Source organism: Myotis yumanensis, unplaced genomic scaffold, assembly GCF_028538775.1.
Source record: "Myotis yumanensis isolate MYYU_CA2020_CCGP unplaced genomic scaffold, mMyoYum1.0.hap1 SCAF_6, whole genome shotgun sequence".
In the NCBI taxonomy this organism is placed as follows: Eukaryota; Metazoa; Chordata; class Mammalia; order Chiroptera; family Vespertilionidae; genus Myotis; species Myotis yumanensis.
In genome coordinates this window covers 29,274,461-29,296,146 of record NW_027223757.1, presented here as the reverse complement: position 1 = coordinate 29,296,146, position 21,686 = coordinate 29,274,461, and the positions used below count along the sequence as shown (strand labels likewise).

The 21,686-nt window shown below is 41.1% G+C and overlaps 1 protein-coding gene across 1 annotated transcript in view; it reads right to left on the bottom strand.

The window, feature by feature from the left end:
* Positions 1-21,686, bottom strand: part of ZC2HC1B (zinc finger C2HC-type containing 1B) — a 36,370-nt gene that overhangs the window by 11,061 nt on the left and 3,623 nt on the right. Inside the window, exons 2-5 of the mRNA XM_070419273.1 lie at positions 20,814-20,875; positions 17,940-18,059; positions 17,254-17,392; positions 3,456-3,595 (exon numbers count right to left, since the gene is read on the bottom strand). Of these exons, the coding sequence (XP_070275374.1) occupies positions 3,456-3,595; positions 17,254-17,392; positions 17,940-18,059; positions 20,814-20,875 (461 nt within the window). The remainder of the gene's footprint in view (positions 1-3,455; positions 3,596-17,253; positions 17,393-17,939; positions 18,060-20,813; positions 20,876-21,686) is intronic.

The window sequence follows — 21,686 nt, the reverse complement described above, 5'->3', positions numbered from 1 at the left end:
CCCGCCTGCCTTGCCGGCCTCTCAGCTGCTCTCTAAGAAACATTGTAACAAATATAGAAACTAAACAAAACCCCAGAAACCTCCTTTCAGTCAGCCGGGCTTCAGCCAGGAGGATAACAACATTGTATCAAATACAAAAGGTAACAAAGGCCAGAAACCTGCTTTCAGCAGCTGAGCCTCAGAGCTAAAGCTGGCCCAGAATAAAAAAAAAAAGAAAAAAAGGAGCGGTTGGGAGCTTCAGTCACCCGCCAGCCTAAAAACGGCCCTCAGCCCCTCACCCAGACTGGCCAGGCACCCCAGTGGGGACCCCTACCCTGAAGGAGGTGTGACCAGATGCAAACAGCCATCATCCCCTCACCCAGGCTGGCCAGGCACCCCAGTGGGGACCCCACCCTGATCCAGGACACCCTTCAGGGCAAACCAGCCGGCCGTTGCCCATGCACCAGGCCTCTATCCTATATAGTAAAAGGGTAATATGCCTCCCGGCACCGGGATCAGCGTGACAGGGGGCAGCGACCAAACCCCCTGATCGCCCTGTGGCTCTGAGTGTGACAGGGGGCAGGGCCACAACCTCCCTATCCGCCCTGCTCTGTTCATGACAGGGGAAGGCGCCCAACCCCCTGATCAGCCCTGCTCTGTGCCTGATAGGGGGGAGCTCCCCAACCCCCTGATCGCCCTGCAGCTCTGTGTGTGACAGGGTGCGGCGCCCCAACCCCCCCCCCCCCCCACAGGCCCTGCTCTGTGTGTGACGGGGTAGAGCCATAACCTCCCCATTGGCCCTGCCCTGAGTGTGACAGTGGTGGCGCCCCAACCGCCTGATCCACCCTGCTCTGTGTGTGACAGGGGCCAGTGCCCCAACTCCCCTATTGGCCCTACTCTGTGCGTGACAGGGGGGAGCTCCTCAACCCCCTGATCAGCCCTGCTCTGTGTGTGACAGGGTACGGAGCCCCAACCCCCCTGATGGGCCCTGCTCTGTGTGTGACAGGGGGTGGCACCACAACCTCCCTATCGACCCTGCCTTAAGTGTGACAGGGGGCAGTGCCCCAACCCCCCAATCGGCCCTACCCTGAGCGTGACTAGGGGTGGCATCGCAACCTCCCGATCCGCCCTGCTCTGTGCATGACAGGGGGCAGCGCCCCAACTCCCCAATCGGCCCTGCTCTGAGCCCAACCAGGGGCTGCACCTAGGGATTGGGCCTGCCCTCTGCCACCTGGGAGCAGGCCTAAGCCAGCAGGTCATTATCTCCCGAGTGGTCCCAGACTGCGAGAGGGCACAGGCCGGGCTGAGGGACCCCCTCTCCCCCCCGAGTGCACAAATTTTTGTGCACCAGGCCTCTAGTATATATATATAAAAGCCCAGTGACTGGAACGGTGGAACATCCAAAACGACCAGTGGCTATGCCATGCACTGCAGCAGCCAACCAGTCTGATCCTGGCCTCAATTGGCCCCCAACATCCCAATTGGGGGCGGGGCCAGCCAGCCAACCACCCTCACCACCCCCCCCCCCCCCCGCCCGTGCACGAATTTGTGTGCACTGGGCCTCTAGTATTTATCATAACCACCCTGCCTGCTCCACCAACACACCCATCCCCTCCCTCCTGCATTCTTTTATCTAGATGTGCAGTATTATAATCTGCCTAGGCTCTGGAGCTAAAAACCTTCTTGTCCATCCTGACCCTTTCCCTCCCTATATCCAACCATCTTCTCAGTCCCATCAATTATTTCTTAAAATTATCCCCCACCCAACCATCCCCATTAGTGCTCTCATTCCAGCCCATAATTCTTTCCCTGTTGCTGTGGCTTGTAACCATCCTCCTGCCAATCCATCTTGAACACCAATTATAAGGGGAATCTTTCTAAAAAAACCAATTCCATGTCACTTCAGTCTATGCTGTTCAACCAGTCAGCACAGCCACAGGGTGACACATGTGGCTCATCATAGACAAGTAGACAGAAGGCCCAGAAAGTCAGGAAGAAAGCAGGAGCATTGTGGGAAGAGGTGACAGGACATGGAAAGAGAACTTCCTGAGCCCCTGGGGACCTTCCAATCCCTGCTGCCAGGCCCTTGGGCTGGCGGGCCTCAGCCTTCAGGGCCCCTCTCCACTCAATCCCCCTTTTCCTCCTCTCTGAACTGGCTTGACTCCAAGCCCTTCTAGATCCGACGCCCTCCTGGCCCCATCCATCCCGAAGCCCTTCTAGATCCGACGCCCTCCTGGCCCCATCCATCCCGAAGCCCTTCTAGATCCGACGCCCTCCTGGCCCCATCCATCCCGTCGCTCTCTCAGGGGCACCTGTGCTTTAACCTCACACACTGGGCTCCTCAGGCCACAAGCTGGATCTGGGAGGGGAAATGTCTGCTCCTCTTTGAAGCCGTCCCTGGATCCCAGTGGCCTCCTTCCTCCGCCGTGCCCCTATATATGTCAGCTACCACCCTCCTACAGCGTTGCTTCCAAGTCCTCTCCTTTCCAAGCAACCAGCACCTCGCCAGTGCCGGGTTCAGAGGAGACGTTCAGGACTGTCTAAAGCAGGGGTCCTCAAACTTTTTAAACAGGGGGCCAGTTCACTGTCCCTCAGACCGTTGGAGGGCCGGACTATAGTTTAAAAAAAAAAAACTATGAACAAATTCCTACGCACACTGCACATATCTTATTTTGAAGTAAAAAAACAAAACGGGAACAAATACAATATTTGTATTTGCATGTGGCCCGAGGGCCGTAGTTTGAGGACCCGTGGTCTAATGCATGTGCAGATGGAGCCAGGGCTCACAGATGAGCTGTGGCTGGAAGGGGCCCCATCCCCATGAGGAACTGCATTTCATGGAAATCTTTCTAAACCTATTTCCTACTCCTCAGTCTTCAGACCAATTGAATCTTTTCATGATGTCCGAGCCATGTTTACAATGAACAGTTTTCATGCTCCATGGTAAGCGATGCTCCTGCTGGCTCTGGTTCTGTCTGTTTTTATCCATCTATTGTCTTCTGTTGTCATCTTACCTATTTGTATCTATTTATAACAGTTGCTCCCATTTTTCTAACTTGCTGATTCTGTGGCTTTTAAAACAACTTCTTCTACAGAGCAAATTGCAGGGCCTGGGACCCATCCCCTGTGGCGGCCTCCCCCATGCAGGCCAGTTTCATTTGAGGGTCACAACTCTTTTCGGGGTGGTGAAGGCTGATAACCACCGTTGGACACAGAGCCTTATCATAAAACTATAAAAATCCCACTTATATATTCAAGTCTTCATTCTAAGAAGCTGCAAACGCTATAGAAATATTTTGTTCCTATAACACCCAGAGGTGTGGTAAGCTGGGAACTCAAAAGGAGCCTGCTCCCGTGAGGATGGGTGACTGTGACCGGCTATGGTGATGCTCACATTTCCCAGGATGGGTAGCAGTTTCCCCACCAAATCACCTGCTGGCACCAGGCCTGCAAGGGCACCTGGGAGAGAGGCTTACCTGCACTCTGGACTCCAGTTTGGCTGCTGTCTGGGCGGCATCAAAGACTCTGCGAGAAGACTGATCCTTGCAGAAATTAATATGCCGACTGGCTGCATTTTCATTAAACCTCCTCAGACAATACGGGCACTGAATATAATCTGAATGTAAGGATAACAACAAAAGGCAATTAGCATTTCAGAAACAACCCTGAAATGGACTATAGGAAGGGAAATAAATAGGATATGAACCCTGCTCCATCCTGAAAGAAAAAGATCTTAAAGCCTGCTGTAGAGATCGCTAACTCCAGGGGAGGTGTGCAAAGGCTCAAACGAAGGACAGTGGAGGGGACTATTCTGCTTGTGCTCTGACTTCAATGAAGAGTGTACCCTTGAAATGTTTACATGAACTATACTTAGGAACTTCCCAATTCAAGGAATTATTTAGGGGATCATCAGTCAAAAAGTAGTCATGGAATCATAGGATGTTAGTATTGATGATTTGAAAGGGCATAAAAGCTCAGGTTGTGGTACTGGGTGTGACAGAAACACATACACGAGTTTATGGGGCCACAGAGGGAGATAGGAATGTGGGCTTTGAGATGGGATTTGAAGTCAGTGTCACTGGCAGAAAGACGTTGCTCTGCAGTGGGAGATGTTTTCACTGAACTCCAAAGTGAGGAAGCAAATGATACATTCAAGGAGAAGGTAGTAAAATGAAAAAAGGTGGGGATTCAGAAAAGATTAAAGAAAAAAGGAGGGGTGATTGGAAAGTGGCTCTGGAAACAGCTTCAGCTTCTAGTGTTAGACTGTCCCAGACAGGTGGGTACAGGGAGGAGGAGGAGGGATAAATGATGGAAGAAGATTGATTTGGGGTGGTGAACACATAGTATAATATACAGATGATATATTATAGAATTGTATACCTGAAACCTACATAATTTTATTAACCAATGCCACCCCCCCAATAAATTCAATAAGAAAAGAGGAGAAAGAGGAAGAAGAAGGAGGAAGAGGAAGGAAAAGGAGGAGGAAGAGAAGAGAGGAGGAGGAGGAGGAGGAGGAGGAGGAGGAGGAGGAGGAGGAGGAGGAGGTCGTCCCAGGAAGCTCTGGGGCACTAGGTTCTGTGTGGGTCTCTGGGATACCCAGTCATCAGGACCTGGCTCTCATTTGCAGATATTAGACAAGGAGAGAAGTAGGAAGTGAAAAAGATCCAAGGTCTTCTTTAGAGTGTGGAGATGTTCATAGCAAAGCCAGATTGGAGTCTACCCCTCCCTAAAGCAAGCAGAGAGAGATGCGAGGTTTTGTTGTAGGTACCTCTACTTAAGGGAAGACAAAGTGGATATAAGCAACATGAGAGAAGAGCTTCTCCTCCCCCCCCCCCCCCGCCCTTCCCCCCCCCCCCCCCCCCCCCCCCCGCGCCCCCTGGAAGGATCTGAGACAGCACCAACCTTGAACTCTACATGGAGGTTTGGGTCAAAATTCCTACATGTGGGGAGAGATATTTAAGGCAGTGATGTCTTCAAAGTTAAGAATCCTTGAAGGCAACTTCTAAAGCACTTTGGGAAGCTATTTTAACAAATCATTTCCAAAAGTGAATACTCATAAAATGTAAAAACTAGAAGAAATTGGGAGGAAATAAAAGATTAGCACTTATCCTAACCTTTAACTTCACACCCTGGAAGTCAGTCCTTAATGACTCATTCAATACATATTGAATACACATTCTGAGCCAGGTGATACGGTGTCTCCGTAATCAAGGACTAGGCATTCCAATATAGAAACAAAGTTTCCCACAGTGATAAATTCCTTGAAAAAAATAAAATAGGGCAGCATTGGGAAATGATGAAGGCTCTGACACCTGCCCGGCAGGTTCCGGGCCCCAGCTCTTCACCTGCTACATGTGTGTGAACTTCAGCAAGTTACTCAACCTCGTTAAGCTTCGATTTCTCCAGGACCTACATATCACCTCCCGCATCGGGTCATTGTGAAAGGAAACTAAAATAATCAACACGAGGACTCGGCACAGTGGGCGGGATAGAACATACTATTACTCTAAATAAACAGGCCCAGCAAGGTTGTGTTTCCAACTACCCAACAAGACAGAAACTGCTTAGAAAAAGTAAAATACAAAATGCCATTATCATGCAGAACTCACACTGGTGTTGAGAACCATCCGGAGCTCAGCTCTTGGCTGGGTGGGAATTTCTTCCGTTTTAGCAGCTAGAAAGCCAAAGCTTCTATCAGAAATGCTGCTACCATAGCCCTGGCTGAGTTCAGGCAAAGACAATGATTATGACGACGACTGCTTCCTTAATCCCACTTGTTTATTCATTCATTGATGCCCTTGTGTGTGTTTGGCACTAGATGCCACCACAGAGACAACACAGTTGTGTATTTCCTGGACAACAAAACCTCAGAGAAGACTAGAGGAAGAGGCAAAGGAGTGGACCATTGCCATTCCGTGCGGTAAGCTGTGGACGGAGGCGGCTCCAGGTCCTCCAGGAGCCCACAGCTGGAACATGAAGCCCTGGCTTAGGGGGCAGAGAAAGGGAACTCCAGCCACTCTGAGAATGGGAAAGTATATTTCAGCAACAATAATCTGGACACAGCATGACTGAGCTACATGCTCTCCTCTCCTCTCAATCTGAGTCACCTCTTTCTCAATGGATCACAATGACATAAAAATCACTATGGACTGTTTCTTTCCATCGGTGATGGTTTTAAAAGTCTGACTACAAATGGACTCTTATGAGGACTCTCGGGGGATGGCCAGATCTCATTAAAAAGAAATAAAAGTAGAAAAGCACAAATCATTTAAAAATGCAAGCATTGCGCCCTGACTGGTTTGGCTCAGTGGATAGAGCGTCGGCCTGCGGACTGAAGGGTCCCAGGTTCTATTCCGGTCGAGGGCATGTACCTTGGTTGCGGGTACATCCCCAGTGGGGGGTGTGCAGGAAGCAGCTGATCAATGTTTCTCTCTCATTGATGTTTCTGGCTCTCTATCCCTCTCCCTTCCTCTCTGTAAAAAAAAAAAAAAAAAAAAAAAAAATCAATAAAATATTTAAAAAAATAAAATAAAAAAAATAAAAATGCAAGCATTGTGGGGCAGGGGGAAGGGGACATACGTAATACTTTTAAAATAAAGATTTTTTTTTTAAAGCAAGCATTTTGTCGAGTACCCATGTCTATATAGCCCTGCAACAATGGTGACCAAATGTCCCAGGCCTCACTGAAAATCCCAATTATAAATATTCAGTATCATTGTCCCCATAAACTCTTTTTTCTTCTTTTTTTAATATATTTTATTAATTTTTTACAGAGAGGAAGGGAGAGAGATAGAGAGCTAGAAACATCGATGAGAGAGAAACATCGATCAGCTGCCTCCTGCACATCCCCCACTGGGGATGTGCCCGAAACCCAGGTACATGCCCTTGACCGGAATCGAACCTGGGACCCTTCAGTCCACAAGCCGACGCTCTATCCACTGAGCCAAACCAGTTTCGGCATCCCCATAAACTCTTACGACATCCCAGAAAGTTGAATGATTGCTGGACTTACTTAACTCAGTAAGAATTAGAATAAATATATACATGTCACAAAAACTGAGTCATGAAATATGGAATCATGTTAGAAAAAAGAAAATTAATTGCACACTCATACATGCCAGGCAATCCTATATAATAAAAGCATAGTATGCAGATTGTCCCCTCGACTCAGAGTTCGTCTGGGAGATTGACCAGGGGGCAGGGCCAGCCAGGGGAAGGAAGGGAGGCCCCGGCCAGCAGCCAGCAGCCACTAGGGAACCTACCAGTGCATGAATTTTGTGCACTGGGCCTCTAGTACTACATATAACTCTAGTTATGGCTCTATATATTTTCTCCTATTTAAGCCTGAGAATATATGGGCTGACATAAAATTCCCAAACAATCAATATAATTGAATAATTAAAATGTGCTATTGTATATAATCATTTTGTTTGGTGCATGTAATTATAATAAGGCCACAAGAAAGAATTTAGTGTTATAACTATATTTTAGCATGAAACTGTAAAGGGCAGAGAAATAAACTGCATGTTTGATTAGGCCTTACAAAGGGAATGAATTACTTAAAAAACGAATAATCCCCACATTTTAAATTCAATTTGAAAATTACAAAAATTCACATGGTTTCATCTGACATGGTTCACTTATTCAATTAAAGAACCATAAGTAGTTGTTTAACCCTGTAACTTCTGCCATTAAAATAAAAGTATTTCTGATAAAAGATGTTTTGTTATATAAAGCTTGTGGTCAAAGTATTATCAAAATCACAGCCATAGCTATTTCTACTGAACATCTTAGACACATAATATTCTAACTACATTTTCATTAGTACCCAGCAAGAGTGAAGCACTTACTAAAATTATTATCTGGTAAAGATGTTCAGATGACATTTTCAGATAATTTTTATAGCATAATTACACAGTGTTGTTTTTTAATCTTTATTGTTGAAAGTATTACATATGTCCCCCCCACCATTGACCCCTTCTTGCCCACCCCCACCCCCAACCCCAGGCCTTCACCACACTATGCACAGTGGGGTTTTTAACTTTTAAAAACAAACTTTGAGAAATAATTTACATGCAATAAAATGCACTTATTTTAAATGTACAGTTCAATGAGTTCTGACAAATATATATACACTTGTATAACTACCCCAATTAAATACAGAACAATTTCATCACATGAGAAAGTTCCCTCATGTCCTTTCAGTCAATATTCCCCCAAGTCCAGTCTCAAGCAACCAAAGATCTAGGTTCATGACTGAAGATGTTATAATTTCATATAATAGAACATCCATGATGCTGCATGTATAGTGGCAATCTCTTCTTACTGCTGAATTATGTTACATTTTGCAAATATTCCTCAATTTAGCTATTCCCTTGTTGATGGATATTTTCAGTTGTTTCCAGTTTATGCTATATAATAATACGATAAACATGTATTTTTTAAGGACATGTTTTCAGATTTTTGCATAAGTAGCTAGGATTGGAGTTGCTGTAGAATTATATCCATGCTTAAGAAAACACCAGTACAAAGTGGCTGTACTATTTCATACTCCCATGAGCAGCGTGTGTGACTTCCAGTTATTCCACATCTAGCCATTACTTGTAGTATTGCCAGTCTTAGCTATTCAAGTGGATATGTAGTGGTATTTCATTGTGGTTTTAATTTGCATTTTCCTGATGAAAATAATATTGAATATCTGTTCATATAGTTATTGTTCATTTTTTTTTATACATAGGTTCAAATACATCGCTTGCCTTCTCCCTCTTGGACTTAGTCTTAATATTGAGTTGTAAGAGTTATCTATATATTCTTGATATGAGTCCTTTGTCAGATGTGTGTATTATGAATATTTACCTCCAGCCTGTGGCTTGCTTTTGCATTCTCTTAATGGTGTCTCTCAAAACTGAGATTTTAAATTTTGGTAAAGCCCAATTTATCAATTTTCCTTTTAAAAATTGTTAATGCCTAAGAAACCTTGACCCTTAGATCAAAGATTATTTTTCTAGAAATTTTATAGTTGGAGCACTTATGTTAGGTCAATGATCCATTTTGAATTACTTTTTGTATATGATTAAGGGTCATTCTCCCATATTGATATCAAGCTTTCCCATGTAATTTATTTTTTCCCATGTAATTTATTAATAAGACTATCCTTCCCCATATTGAATTACTTTTGTCAAAAACCTATTGTCCATAGATGGGGGAGGAGGAGTCTATATCTAGATTCTCTTCATTGTTCAATTGATACACCAACACCAAATTGTAATGATTATTGTAACATTATAGTAAGTGTTGGCATAAGAGAGTGTATGTCCTCCAATTATATTCTTTTTCAAAACTATCTTGGCTATTCCAGACCCTTTGAATTTCCATATAAGTTTAAAGTCAACTGGTCAATTCCTACTTGGCAAAGAAAACTTGCAAGAATTTTTATTAGAAATACCTTGAGGCCACAGATAAACTTGGAGAGAACTGACATCATAACACAATGCTGAGTCTTCCAAACCATGAAAATGGTAAATCTGTCCATATATTTTATTCCTCTTTATCGTTCTCTAAGTTATAAGATTTTCATTTTATAGGTCTACATATTTTTAAAAATATATACCTAAGTATTAATGTTTTATATTATTGTAAGTGGTATTTTTAATTTCATTTTCAACTGTGTAAGTATAGTCTATGGAAATACAATTCACTTATGTATAGTGACCTTATATCCCAAAAGCTTGTTAATTCACTTTAATTTCAGTAGCTTTTTTGTAGTTACCTAAGATTTTCTACATTTACCCATTCATGGTCATGTTGTCTGTGAATATAGTTTTACTTCTTCCTCTTCAATCTTTAAATGATATAGGTATATACCATTTATATATGGCACACACATATATTTGTATATATCTATATGTCTATACGTATCAATTATTTTTTTTTTCCTTACTACGCTGGGTACTATCTCTAGTACAGTGTTGAATAAAGGTGGTCAGAAAGGACACCCTTATTTTTTTTTTCCATTTCTCAGTAGGAAAATGTTCAGTTTTTCACCATTCAATGTGATGTTAGCTATACTTTCTCAAAGATTACCTTTATTAAGGAAGTTCCCTTCTATTTCTACTTTTCTAAGTATCTTTCTAAAACATGTATGGGTGTTACATTTTGTTACAGGCTCTGCCTATATCTATTGAGATGATAAAGGACTTGTATGCATGCATATGAGCAAAACCAATGGACACAGTGCGGGGGGTGAGGGCTTGTGCTTGGGGGAGGGAGTGGCAGGGGAGAGATCAATGGGGGAAAAAGGAGACTCATGTAATACTTTAAACAATAAAGGATTAAATATTTTTAAGTATTTTAACAAAATTAATATGATGAATTGTATTTATAATTTGTGTGTGTTGCATGCGGTTGAGTCAGCTCTGACTCCTGGTGACCCTCTGAGTGATGTCTACAATGCCTTGTCCTCAGCAGCCCTGCTCAGCCTCTGTTATGGCTTCTTTCATGGACTATCCATGCAGCTTTCCCCCAACACCATATTTCAAACAAACCCTTTCCCCCCATCTGTGATACACAGTAATTGGAATACGAGAGTGTAGAAAATCTTAGCTTTGTCTGTAATAACATCTTTGTTCTTGGTGATCTTTCCTAATTCTGATGGTTGCCATTCTCAGTCTTGGCTATCTCTAAATTTCTTGGCTGTAGTCTTCATTTGAACTGATGACTTAACTAAGGTAAGCAAAATCTTTATTTCATTATCAATTCAATGTCTTCATTAAAGGTACATGTATTTCTCTCATTGTCATGATTTTTGTCTTCTTGATGTTTATATGGAGTCCTGCTTTGGCACTTTCTTCTTTCACTTTCATCAGAAGTTGTTTCAAATCATTACTACTTTCTGCCAGAAAGATGGTATCGTCTACATATCTTAAGTTATTGATATTTCTTCTCCCAGTTTTCACTAGCCCAGTTTTTCAGATGATATATTCTATGTACAAATTAAACAAGTAGGGATAAAATTCACCCTTGTCTGATTCATTTGACAATAGAAACTATGTTCTTTCTTAAAACTACTTAATTCAGGTGTAATTTTGTTCTTATATTTTTAACTTTTTAAAGATGAAGTTTAAGGTAATTGATTTAAATCTTTTTCCTTTTCTAATATAAGTATTTAAAGCTATAAAATTCCTTCAAGGCACTGCTTTAACCAAACCCCACAAATTTTGATATGCTTTTATTACCATTCAATTCAAAATATTTTATAATTTTGCCTTAGATCCATGGGTTATTTAGAAAGGAGTTGTTAATTTCCTCATAATTCCTACTTTAATTCTAATGTGGTCAAATAACATAGTCTGTATGATTTTAATACTTTTAGATTTAATCCTTTTAGATCTGTTTTATGGTTCTGCACATGGTCTGTGGGTGAATGTACTTGAGGAGAATTATATTCTGCTCTTGACATGTGTCACGTTATAGTCATAGGTGTCAATTAGGTCAAACTGGTTGATATTGTTGTTCAAATTTTCTATATCTCTGATGATTTTCATGCTGCTTATTTAATCAGTTACTAAGAGAGGAATGATAAAATCTCCACATATTATTGTGAATTTGTCTACTCCGTCCAGTTTTGTCAGTTTTGTTTTGTGTTCTTTGAAGCTCTGTTACTAGGTACATAAACATTTAGGACTGATAGGTCTTCTTGATGAATATATTTTTTAATCATTATCTCTGCTAATAATACTTGCCTTGAAGTTTACTTTGCCTAATATTAATATTAGCCACTGCAGTTTTATGATTATTATTTGATGTGTATATTTTTCTGTGCTTTAAACATGCCAGTCAACATTCCTGGTGTTTATTTCTCTTTTTACCTTTTTATCGAAGAGGAAAGGCACAAATCATAAGTGTATGGCTCCATGAAATGTCCACAAACTGCATACACCCCTGTAAACAGCCTAGATAAAACACAATGTCCCACCAGAAGGGAACACACAGGAGACTTCCCATGTGTTCCCTTCTGGTCCTCCCCAACCCTCCAAGAAAACCACCATCTGACTTCTAACCTGATATTCAAACATGAAGATTCTAAAAAATTGAATTTATGATATTTACAGGTCAGGAAACCTGCGTTGCTGCCATCCTTTGAGAAGTTAGATCTGGCCCATGGAGCCACCAATTCATTCTGTCACCTGCCTGACCCAATTATTTGTATCTTTATATTTAAAGAGTGTTTGTTACAGAAAGCATATAACTGGACCTTGCTTTATAGTTCAGTTTGATAATCTCTGCCTTTTATCTGAAGTTTTAGGTCATTTCTATACAATTGTCCATAGAATTAGGTTGAAGTCGAGCATCTTGCTATTTTTCTTTATCCCATCTGTTCTTTGTTCCTTTTTTTCTCTTTTCTTGTCTTCTTTTGGAATACACTTTTTTAACATATTTTTTACTGATTAAGATATTACATATGTGTCCTTATCCCCATGTTACCCCCCTACCTCCCCCCCCCCCCCCCCCGCTCATGCCCTCACCCCCCCGTTGTCCGTGTCCATTGGTTAGACCTATATGCTTGCATGTATGTCCTTTGGTTGATCTTTCCCCCTTACCCCCACTCTCCCTACCTTCCCTCCAAGGCCCTACAGTCCAATCAATGCCTCTCCGTCTCTGGATCAGTCCTTGTTGATCAGTTTATGTTGTTCATTATATTCCACAAATGAGTGAGATCATGTGGTATTTATCCTTCTCTGACTGGCTTATTTCACTTAGCATAATGCTCTCTAGTTCCATCCATGCCGTGGCAAATGGTAAGAGTTCCTTTTTCTTCTTCCTCTTCTTAAAGAATACCTTTCAGCATTTCTTATAATGCTGGCTTGGTGGTGATGAACTCCTTTAGCTTTTCCTTATCTGTGAAGCTCTTTATCTGACCTTCAATTCTGAATGATAGCTTTGCTGGATAAAGTAATCTTGGTTGTAGGTTCTTGGTATTCAGCACTTTGAATATTTCTTGCCACTCCCTTCTGGCCTGCATGGTTTCTGTTGAGAAATCAGCTGACAGTCGTATGGGTATTCCCTTGTAGGTAACTGAGTTTCTTTCTCTTGCTGCTTTTAAGATTCTTGGTTGTAGGTTCTTGGTATTCAGCACTTTGAATATTTCTTGCCACTCCCTTCTGGCCTGCATGGTTTCTGTTGAGAAATCAGCTGACAGTCGTATGGGTATTCCCTTGTAGGTAACTGAGTTTCTTTCTCTTGCTGCTTTTAAGATTCTCTCTTTGTCTTTTGCTCTTGGCATTTTAATGATGATGTGTCTTGGTGTGGTCCTCTTTGGATACCTTTTGTTTGGGGTTCTCTGCGCTTCCTGGACCTGTAAGTCTATTTCTTTCACCAGGTGGGGGAAGTTTTCTGTCATTATTTCTTCAAATAGGTTTTCAATACCTTGCTCTCTCTCATCTTCTGGCACCCCTATAATTTTGATGTTGGTACGCTTGAAATTGTCCCAGAAGCTCCTTACACTATCTTCATATTTTTGGATTCTTTTTGCTTTTTGCTTTTTCGGTTGGGTATTTTTTGTTTCTTCGTATTTCAAATCTTTGACTTGATTCTTGGGAACCTCTTGTCTACTGTTGGATCTCTGTATATTATTCTTTATTTCAGTCCGTATACGCTTAATTTCTAGTTGGTCTTTTTTCATATCCTCCAGGGTCTCACTAAATTTATCGGCGGTTTCCAGAAAACTCTTGAAAAACCTTATAAATGTGGTTTTGAACTCTATATCCAGTCATTTTCTTTCCTCCATTTCTGTCATTTGTGACCTGTTTCTTTGTCTCCGCATTTTTTATGCTTCCCTGTGTTGGTAAAGTGGTTTTGTGTGCTAGGTGTCCTATAGGGCCCAGTGGCTCAGCCTCCCCAGTTACCTGAGGTGTACACTCTTGGGGCACCCCCTTGTGGGCTTTGTGCACAGTCTTATTGTACTTATGCCTTGATTGTTGTAGGTATCACTGGGAGGAATTGATCTCCAGGCCAGTTGGCAGTGAGAATCAGCTGTGTCTGCAGTGGGAGAACTTCTGTGCTGAAGACACCCTTCTGGGGCAAAACTTGCTTCAGTGGGGCTTTGGTGCTCACTGAGTCTGCCCCCTGAGTGTGTGCCTTATGGATCTGAGGAGTTGTAATCTGGATGGTCCCACTCTGACCACTGGGTACACTGGCTCTTGAATCTAAGGAGGTGCTAATTTAGCCTCTGCCTGAGGTTACCCAGCAGGAGCTACGAAGAGATCTGCAGATTCCCCTTCCTTTTTGGGGGTTTGGAGGTGCCCAGATGAGGCCCAGCTGTGAAGCAATGCAAGCTGCTGTGGGGCCTTGGGCCTTCTCTTGGAAGTTCTGGGTCTGTCTGGCCCAGCTGCAATTTGTTAGGTAATTTTCAGGTTGCAAAAGGCCAGGGCATTCATATGCAAAAGCCTCTGCCGCAGCCTGGGTGGGGCGGGGTCTAGGAATCAACAGGGCGGAGCAAGCAGCTATGGTTGATCCTCAGCCCTGCCCTAAGGGGCCGCGAGTCTCAGTGTCCCGGTAATTGCTTCAAGCACCTCTGAGGGAAAGCCGCCCTCAAGTTCCGAGTTCTGCCTGCTGCCAGACAGTCCACTTTCTCCCCGTATGAGCCCTGGGTCCCCAGAGACTTCCTGGAACCGGAGTTCAGAGCAGTCGGGAGCTTGTGACTCCCTCCCGATTCAAAAAGACAGCCGTATCCTCAGGTACCAGCCCCTCTCCGAGGGCGCGCGCTCCAGCCTCCGTACCTCTGCACTTTACTTTTGCAGTTCCTCTGAGTCTCAGTGTGCTTTTCTCTTTCCTTCTAGTTGTATAATTTCCACTCAGCCAACCTTCCTGTAGTTCTGGATGATGTCCATTTTGTCTTTTCGTTGTATTTTTGAAGTTGCTGTGGGAGGCAGCAATTTCCAGTGTTTACCTATGCCGCCATCTTGGTTTCTCCCCCTGGAATACATTTTTTCATCTCCACTCCATATATTGTCTTATTAGCTATATGTCAATATTTTGGGGTGTTTACTCTAGGGTTTAGAATAGGCATCTTTATAATATAATATTCTACCTTCAAATAACACTATACCTATTCATGTATAATGTGAACCTTTCAACAATATACGTCCATTTTCCTTAATCTCATCCTATTGGTTTCATACATTTCATTTTCATGTGTTGAAATCCCCATAATATGCTGTTATTTATGTTCAAATAGTCAATTATAACCCTAAGCTAACATTATACTCAATGGCAAACAAGACAAGGATGTCTACTTTTGCCAGTGTTATTCAACATACTTTTGGAAGTTCTAGCTAGAAGATTTAGATACAACAAATAAAAGGCATACAAATTGGAGAAGACGAAGCAAAATTATCTGTTTGCAAATTACATAATCTTACATGTAGAAAACCCTAATGATTCCACACTGAAAAACAACTGTAGAACTAATAAATAAAATTCAGCTAAGTTGCAATTTACAAAATCAACACACAAAAGTCAGTTGTATTTCTATACACTAACAAGGAACAATCTGAAAATAAAGTTAACACTTCCATTTACAATAACATCAAAAAGAATAAAATATTTAGAAATAAATTTAATCAAGGATATGAAAGACTCATACACTGAAAATTATAAAACATTGCTAATGGAAATTAAAGAAGACAAATAAATGGAAAGACATTTCATGTTCATGGATTGGAAGACAATATTGTTAAGATGACAATAATATCTAAATGATGTACAGATCCAATGCAATCCCTCTGAAAACTCCAATGGCATTTTCAGAGAAAAAAAATTATATAAAATCTCAAAGTTCCCCAAATAGCCAAAACAATCTTGGGGAACTCACACTTCCTGCTTTAAAAACTTACTACAAAGCTATGCTAATCAAAACAGTGAGAAATCTAGATAACCACATGTAAAACTAGATATCCAACCTCCAATGAACTTGGTATCTTATTTTACACCACATACAAAAATTAACTCAACCCGGATAAAAGACCTAAGTGTAAGAGCTAAAACTATAAAACTGTTAGAAGAAAACATGAGGAAAAGGCTTTATGACATTGGATTTTTGCAATGATTTTGAGGGAGTTTGACATCTATGGCCGGGCAACAACAACAAGAAAGGAAAGTTGGACTTTATCAAAATTAAAAACATTTTTGCATCAAAATATACCATCAAGAGACAGTTAACCAAATGGGAGAAAATATTTGAAAATCCTATATCTGATAAGGGATTAATATGAATATTAATCTAATCTAGCCTCTAAGCCTAAATTCCAATTTATAGAAAGACGGGGGAATAGAAGGACAGGTTAAACACTAATATGACTTAGAAAAACAACAACAAACCCACAGACAAATCCAGAACATGAGAAATTCTAAAGATAACTGGCCTGGTAGGGACGTTGTACAGGGTTAAGAGAAACTAAACAGACAACATAAGACAATGCGTAAATCTTGGATTGTGGCTGGGGGATGAGGAGAAAGCTTTAAAAGACATTCTTAAGAAAATTGGGAAAACATGAGTCTATGTTAAGTGCAAGAATAGTATTGTGGTCATGCACGAAAATATACTTAACAAATGCATAATGGAATAGTTAAAGTGTTATAAATTCTGAAATTTACTATTAAATAGTTCTGCCATAAAAATAAAATGAGTGATAGAAAATATTACAACAATGTCAAGAACTGTCAAATTTCAGTGGAAGGTATATGAGTGATCACTGTACTATTCCTTCCTCTTTTCTGTAGATTTGAAGTTTTTCAAAATAAAAAGTTTAGGGTAAAAACGCTGTGGGCCACTAAACTATACAACTTAAAATGGTTAAAATGATGACGTTTATATTATGGGAATTTTATCTCAAAAAAGTAAAAAAGGGCTGTAAGTATCTGACATTGGGGAGCTAATGTATCTTAAATTGCTCTACACAGTTCCATTCTCATAAACCACGATGTGAACAGCATCCCCTGGAGTTATGTAATGCCATGACACTGGCGACAGTGGTGTTCTCATGTTGAGATAGAGTTAGAAGGAAACACAGACTCTTTAGACAGAATTGAGGGGGGGGTGGGGGGGAAGGAAAAGATAAATTATATGATAAAATTACTTTTATACAACTTAATTCCTATTGTTAATCTTAGAATAAATAGAAGGAAGCAAGGCATGATAATTTGGCCAAAACTTGAGCATAGCCTCAACTGGTTAAGAGTTAGTGTCAGAAACAAACCAAACTGGCCACACACCTGGGTTGATGGATGCGGGGGGAGGTGGTGGGAGAGGGCGGCCTTCTTTCATGGCTAGGCTGCACTGCTTTGCTGATTGAATTGCAATAATAAAGTCTTCATGTTGTTGTCTCCAGTTAGCTTTCCTCACTGGTTGAGGCTACAAAAACAAAACAAAACAAAACAAAAAACATATACTATCCTAGACTTTATATGTCTCCATTATAATTTTTTTTTCTTTTGCAGCTGGGATTTGAATTTACAGGAAACAGGACTGTGAGATTTGGAGAGGGAAGCAGAATTTGTGTTTCAAAAGTATAAAACGGGTTTGGAAAATACAGTAATAAAATTCACAAATCACAGTAGTGAAGGAAAACACAAAATAATCAGAAAAACAACATAACTATAAAACCTTAAAGGAAGACTTAAATGTAAGGTTAAAAGTGACTTTCTTCCAAGTTAACTGCTAGATTTAATGCTACTCTAATGAAAGTATAAACAAGATTCCTTTTTGTCACATCTGGAAAGTATCTGAAATACATTTGGAAATCTCAGTGAGCATGATTAAAAAGAAAACAGTAAAGGTGGATTATACTTACATGACTTTACATTGCTCTATCAAGCAAGAATGAAACCAGAGAGCCAGAAAGAGGCTTTAATGTACTTAAGGATGTAATCATGAACAATAAGGAAGATACTGATAATACCTTGGATTGAGGAGCCAGGCTCACAGTGGGAAAGTAAGTGCCCTGTAATCTTTGTTTTACGGAACTGAAAGGCTTACGCTTTTTGTTGAAGAGTTTTTTACATATTGGTCCATGCCTTTCCTAGAAAAGAAAGAGTGGGGATTAATTTTTTTTTAAATGTACAAATCACCAAGTTTGTAATGCTGCAGTGTACTCAGGCAGCCCTCACTACAGGGACTGAGTTGTACCTTCAGAGCCAAGTACATTCTCCAACTCTCAAGTCACAGCAGAGCAAATCCATCTGGCTCCCCTCGCCCATGTTACACATAACTAGATATTATGTTCGAACGGTCAAGGTCATTAAAAGGCCTCTACAGCTAGAGAGACTTACTTCAAATTTGGTTTTACACATTTAACTCTACCACTTGGGCGGTATGAATGGTTCTGAGCATTAAATAATGTTGAAAAGACAAACTTTGTAGTTGAAAACTGAAATAAATATTCCTGACCATTTAGCCATTTTAACCAATGAAGTTTTGTTGATTACTTCTTATTCAGTTTCCTGCCTTTACTGTTCCTAAATTTCAAAAGCAAGTCATCCAGTAATATAACAGGAAATTCGAGTTCCAACAACCTTAATATTCAGTTTTACCATCCTTTTGAAATAGCTCTGTGCATATAGCAAGGGGAAACATAGCTTCCTACCAATAGAATCTTTTCAGAAAAACACCTCTTCCCACTCAGCATTTCAAAATTGAGTTTAAATGGGCCACTTTTCCACAGAACCACTTAACTCCTGAATAGGAGTGGAGAGGTTTCAAAGAAATAGTTGAGAACATCTGCAAAAGACAACTGGAACAACCACACAAATGCATGAAGAACATACCAATTCTGTTTAAGTTATAAACACATTTTCCTTGAATTGTACCCAAACATCTCACATGATTAGTCAAGTCATTTATTACAATAAATATTACAATATTTGCAATATGCTTAGCAGGGAAAACATTTTTAAAAATCTAGCCAGTAGTCCTCCATATTTCTGTTACAAAAACCTGGGTACTAACACATTGAGCTCTGCCCATGTACTGACTTTATAGAGTCTGTTATTGCACCACTAAGATACTATACTAACATCTTTGCTTTCTACTCTAAATCCTCTTCGTTGGTGGATATGTAACTCATAAGAGCTATCACTTACATAGTTGCTTTGTTCAGACCCAACAAAACACATGCTCTATGAAAATCACTGCACCTGTCTATAAACAAGCCATACCATTTGAAACTAAAGGGGAGAGATCAGATCAGTTGATCAGATGCTCTCTGTAGCCTAGAGATAGGCATAGGAAATAAAACTCGAGAGGACCTGAGGTGCACTTGACATTTAGTGACCCCTCTTCAAAGGGCACCTCCTGGGTCTCAAACCCCTTCCTCCCAAGGGGCGCGGCCCAGGCTGGAGAAGGCAAAGGCAGCACTCCAGTGGGTGCCAGGCCACAAGAGGCCCTGGAGCTCTCCTTCTAGATTCAGGAAACTCTACCTGCACTTAATTAAAAGGACCGATACTTCATTTGTTTGTTTGTTTTTGTTAATCCTCACCCTAGGATATTTTCCACTTACTTTTAGGAAGAGTGGAAGAGAGAGGGAAAGACAGATGTGAGAGAAACACATCGATTGGTTGCCTCCTGCAGGAGCCCCGATTAGGGCCCAGGAGGGAGAGGAGCCTGCAACCAAGGTAGGTGCCCTTGACCGGAATCGAACCCAGGACCCTTTGGTCCGCAGACCGATGCTCTATCCCAGTGGTTCTCAACCTTCCTAATGCCGTGACCCTTTAATACAGTTCCTCATGTTGTGGTGACCCCCAATTTCATTGTTACAAATTGAACATAATTAAAGCATAGTGATTAATCACAAAAACAATATGTAATTATATATGTGTTTTCCGATGGTCTTAGGCAACCCCTGTGAAAGGGTCGTTCGACCCCCAAAGGGGTCGCGACCCACAGGTTGAGAACCGCTGCTCTATCCACTGAGCAAAACCAGCTAGGGACATTTTTTTTTTTTTTTAATTCACCAGAGAAATAAAACTTACAAACCTCATTTTGCAGTCTTTTGCCTCAAACGTAGTCAGGCTTGTAGTCCAAATGCTTGTAGTTACATGTAAGTCTCCTTGATCTAAATGTCCCAACTAACAACTGCATTATAAATCTAATTTTTTAAATCATTTTTTCCTTGGGAATCTTTTTCTAATGTTGGGGGTCTAATACCTGTTTGATCCTCTAACTTTGAAATAAATCAAGCTTTATTCCACCTTACAGGCATCAATCAGGAAACGAGATGTGTAGCTTGAAATTGGCTTAGCAATTAAATCTTGGAAAAGGCTTTATGTTCATTTTGTTCAAATTACATTAAAAGCCTGAAATTGGAGGATTCTGTCTTTGTACGTGGCAAAGCAGGAAACAGAGGGAGGTTAAAGGGCTTGTCAGAATTAGTGACAAATTTGAGGCTAAAAGCCAAGTTTCCAGATGCTCCAAATTCAATGTTCATTCCTCTCGACTAGCTAATTTCCCTGGTGCTTTGGCCTTAAAATTTGGATTTCTGATGCTTATAGAAAAGGAGAAAGAGCCAAAACCTCTCAAGAGACAATCAGCTGTGCCAAGATACTTTCTTCTGGCATCCTTTCAGTTAGAGAACCAGGTTTAATAAGTTCCCTTTTGAATGTGGGCAGCATCGGACAGCTTCCGTGTCCTCCGGGCCTGCCAACCACAGGTTGTGTACTCCTCTTCCCGTGCTTTCCCTCCACATCTGTCTTTAATCTTTGCCACTGCGGCCTCCTCACTAACTTGACAGTTCATTTAACTCCAATGAAACACATCTACAAAATGTCTGTATGTTTACCAGAACATCTGCTGCAAAGCGTCTTCCACAGACTTCACAGGGAAATAAGTTCTGATTGCCATCTGTATAGGATCCAAGAGCACATTATGTTAGTTTCAAGGAATTGCCTGCCTGAGAAGAAATGACTAACTGGAGACCTCAATAGCTCGATATCTTCACTCTTTTTTTCTTTCCCACCAACTTCTTCTAGAAAGATCCTCTGTAAACTCACCTGTGTTTTCTTCTCATGCCATTAAACAGGTAAATTCTATATCCTTTAGGCCACCAGTATATAATTATAATTATTTAATAAATATATTCTTGAACAAAGTGCCTGATAGCTTTGCTTTAGACTTAAGTACAAAGTTAAGAACTTAGTATGAAGCCATAAATAATCCAATGGGAATGTCTTGAGGGTTACTACTAGAATGGAAGGTCTATAGGTGTGCTCAATGAAGGCACGCCAATTTATCAGAGACCATGACAAAAAAGTTGCCTCGTCATTGAATTTAAAGTAAATATTCCTGAGAATGGCTTCCTCTCTTCCCATAAACAATCTTTGCTGGAGAATAACTCCTAACAATGAAGGAGGAAGTGGAAGAGACTGATGAAATGGACCAAGTAGAACCGGTCTCCTTTGATTGAAATCAGGAAAGAGGTGTGATTACAATGAAGAAGCCTATGAAAATGAGGAACATCACCCTAGCAGTGATGGCGAACCTATGACACGCATGTCAGAGGTGACACGCGAACTCATTTTTTTGGTTGATTTTTCTTTGTTAAATGGCAATATATAAAATAAATATCAAAAATATAAATCTTTGTTTTACTATGATTGCAAATATCAAAAAATTTCTATATGTGACACGGCACCAGAGTTAAGTTAAGGTTTTT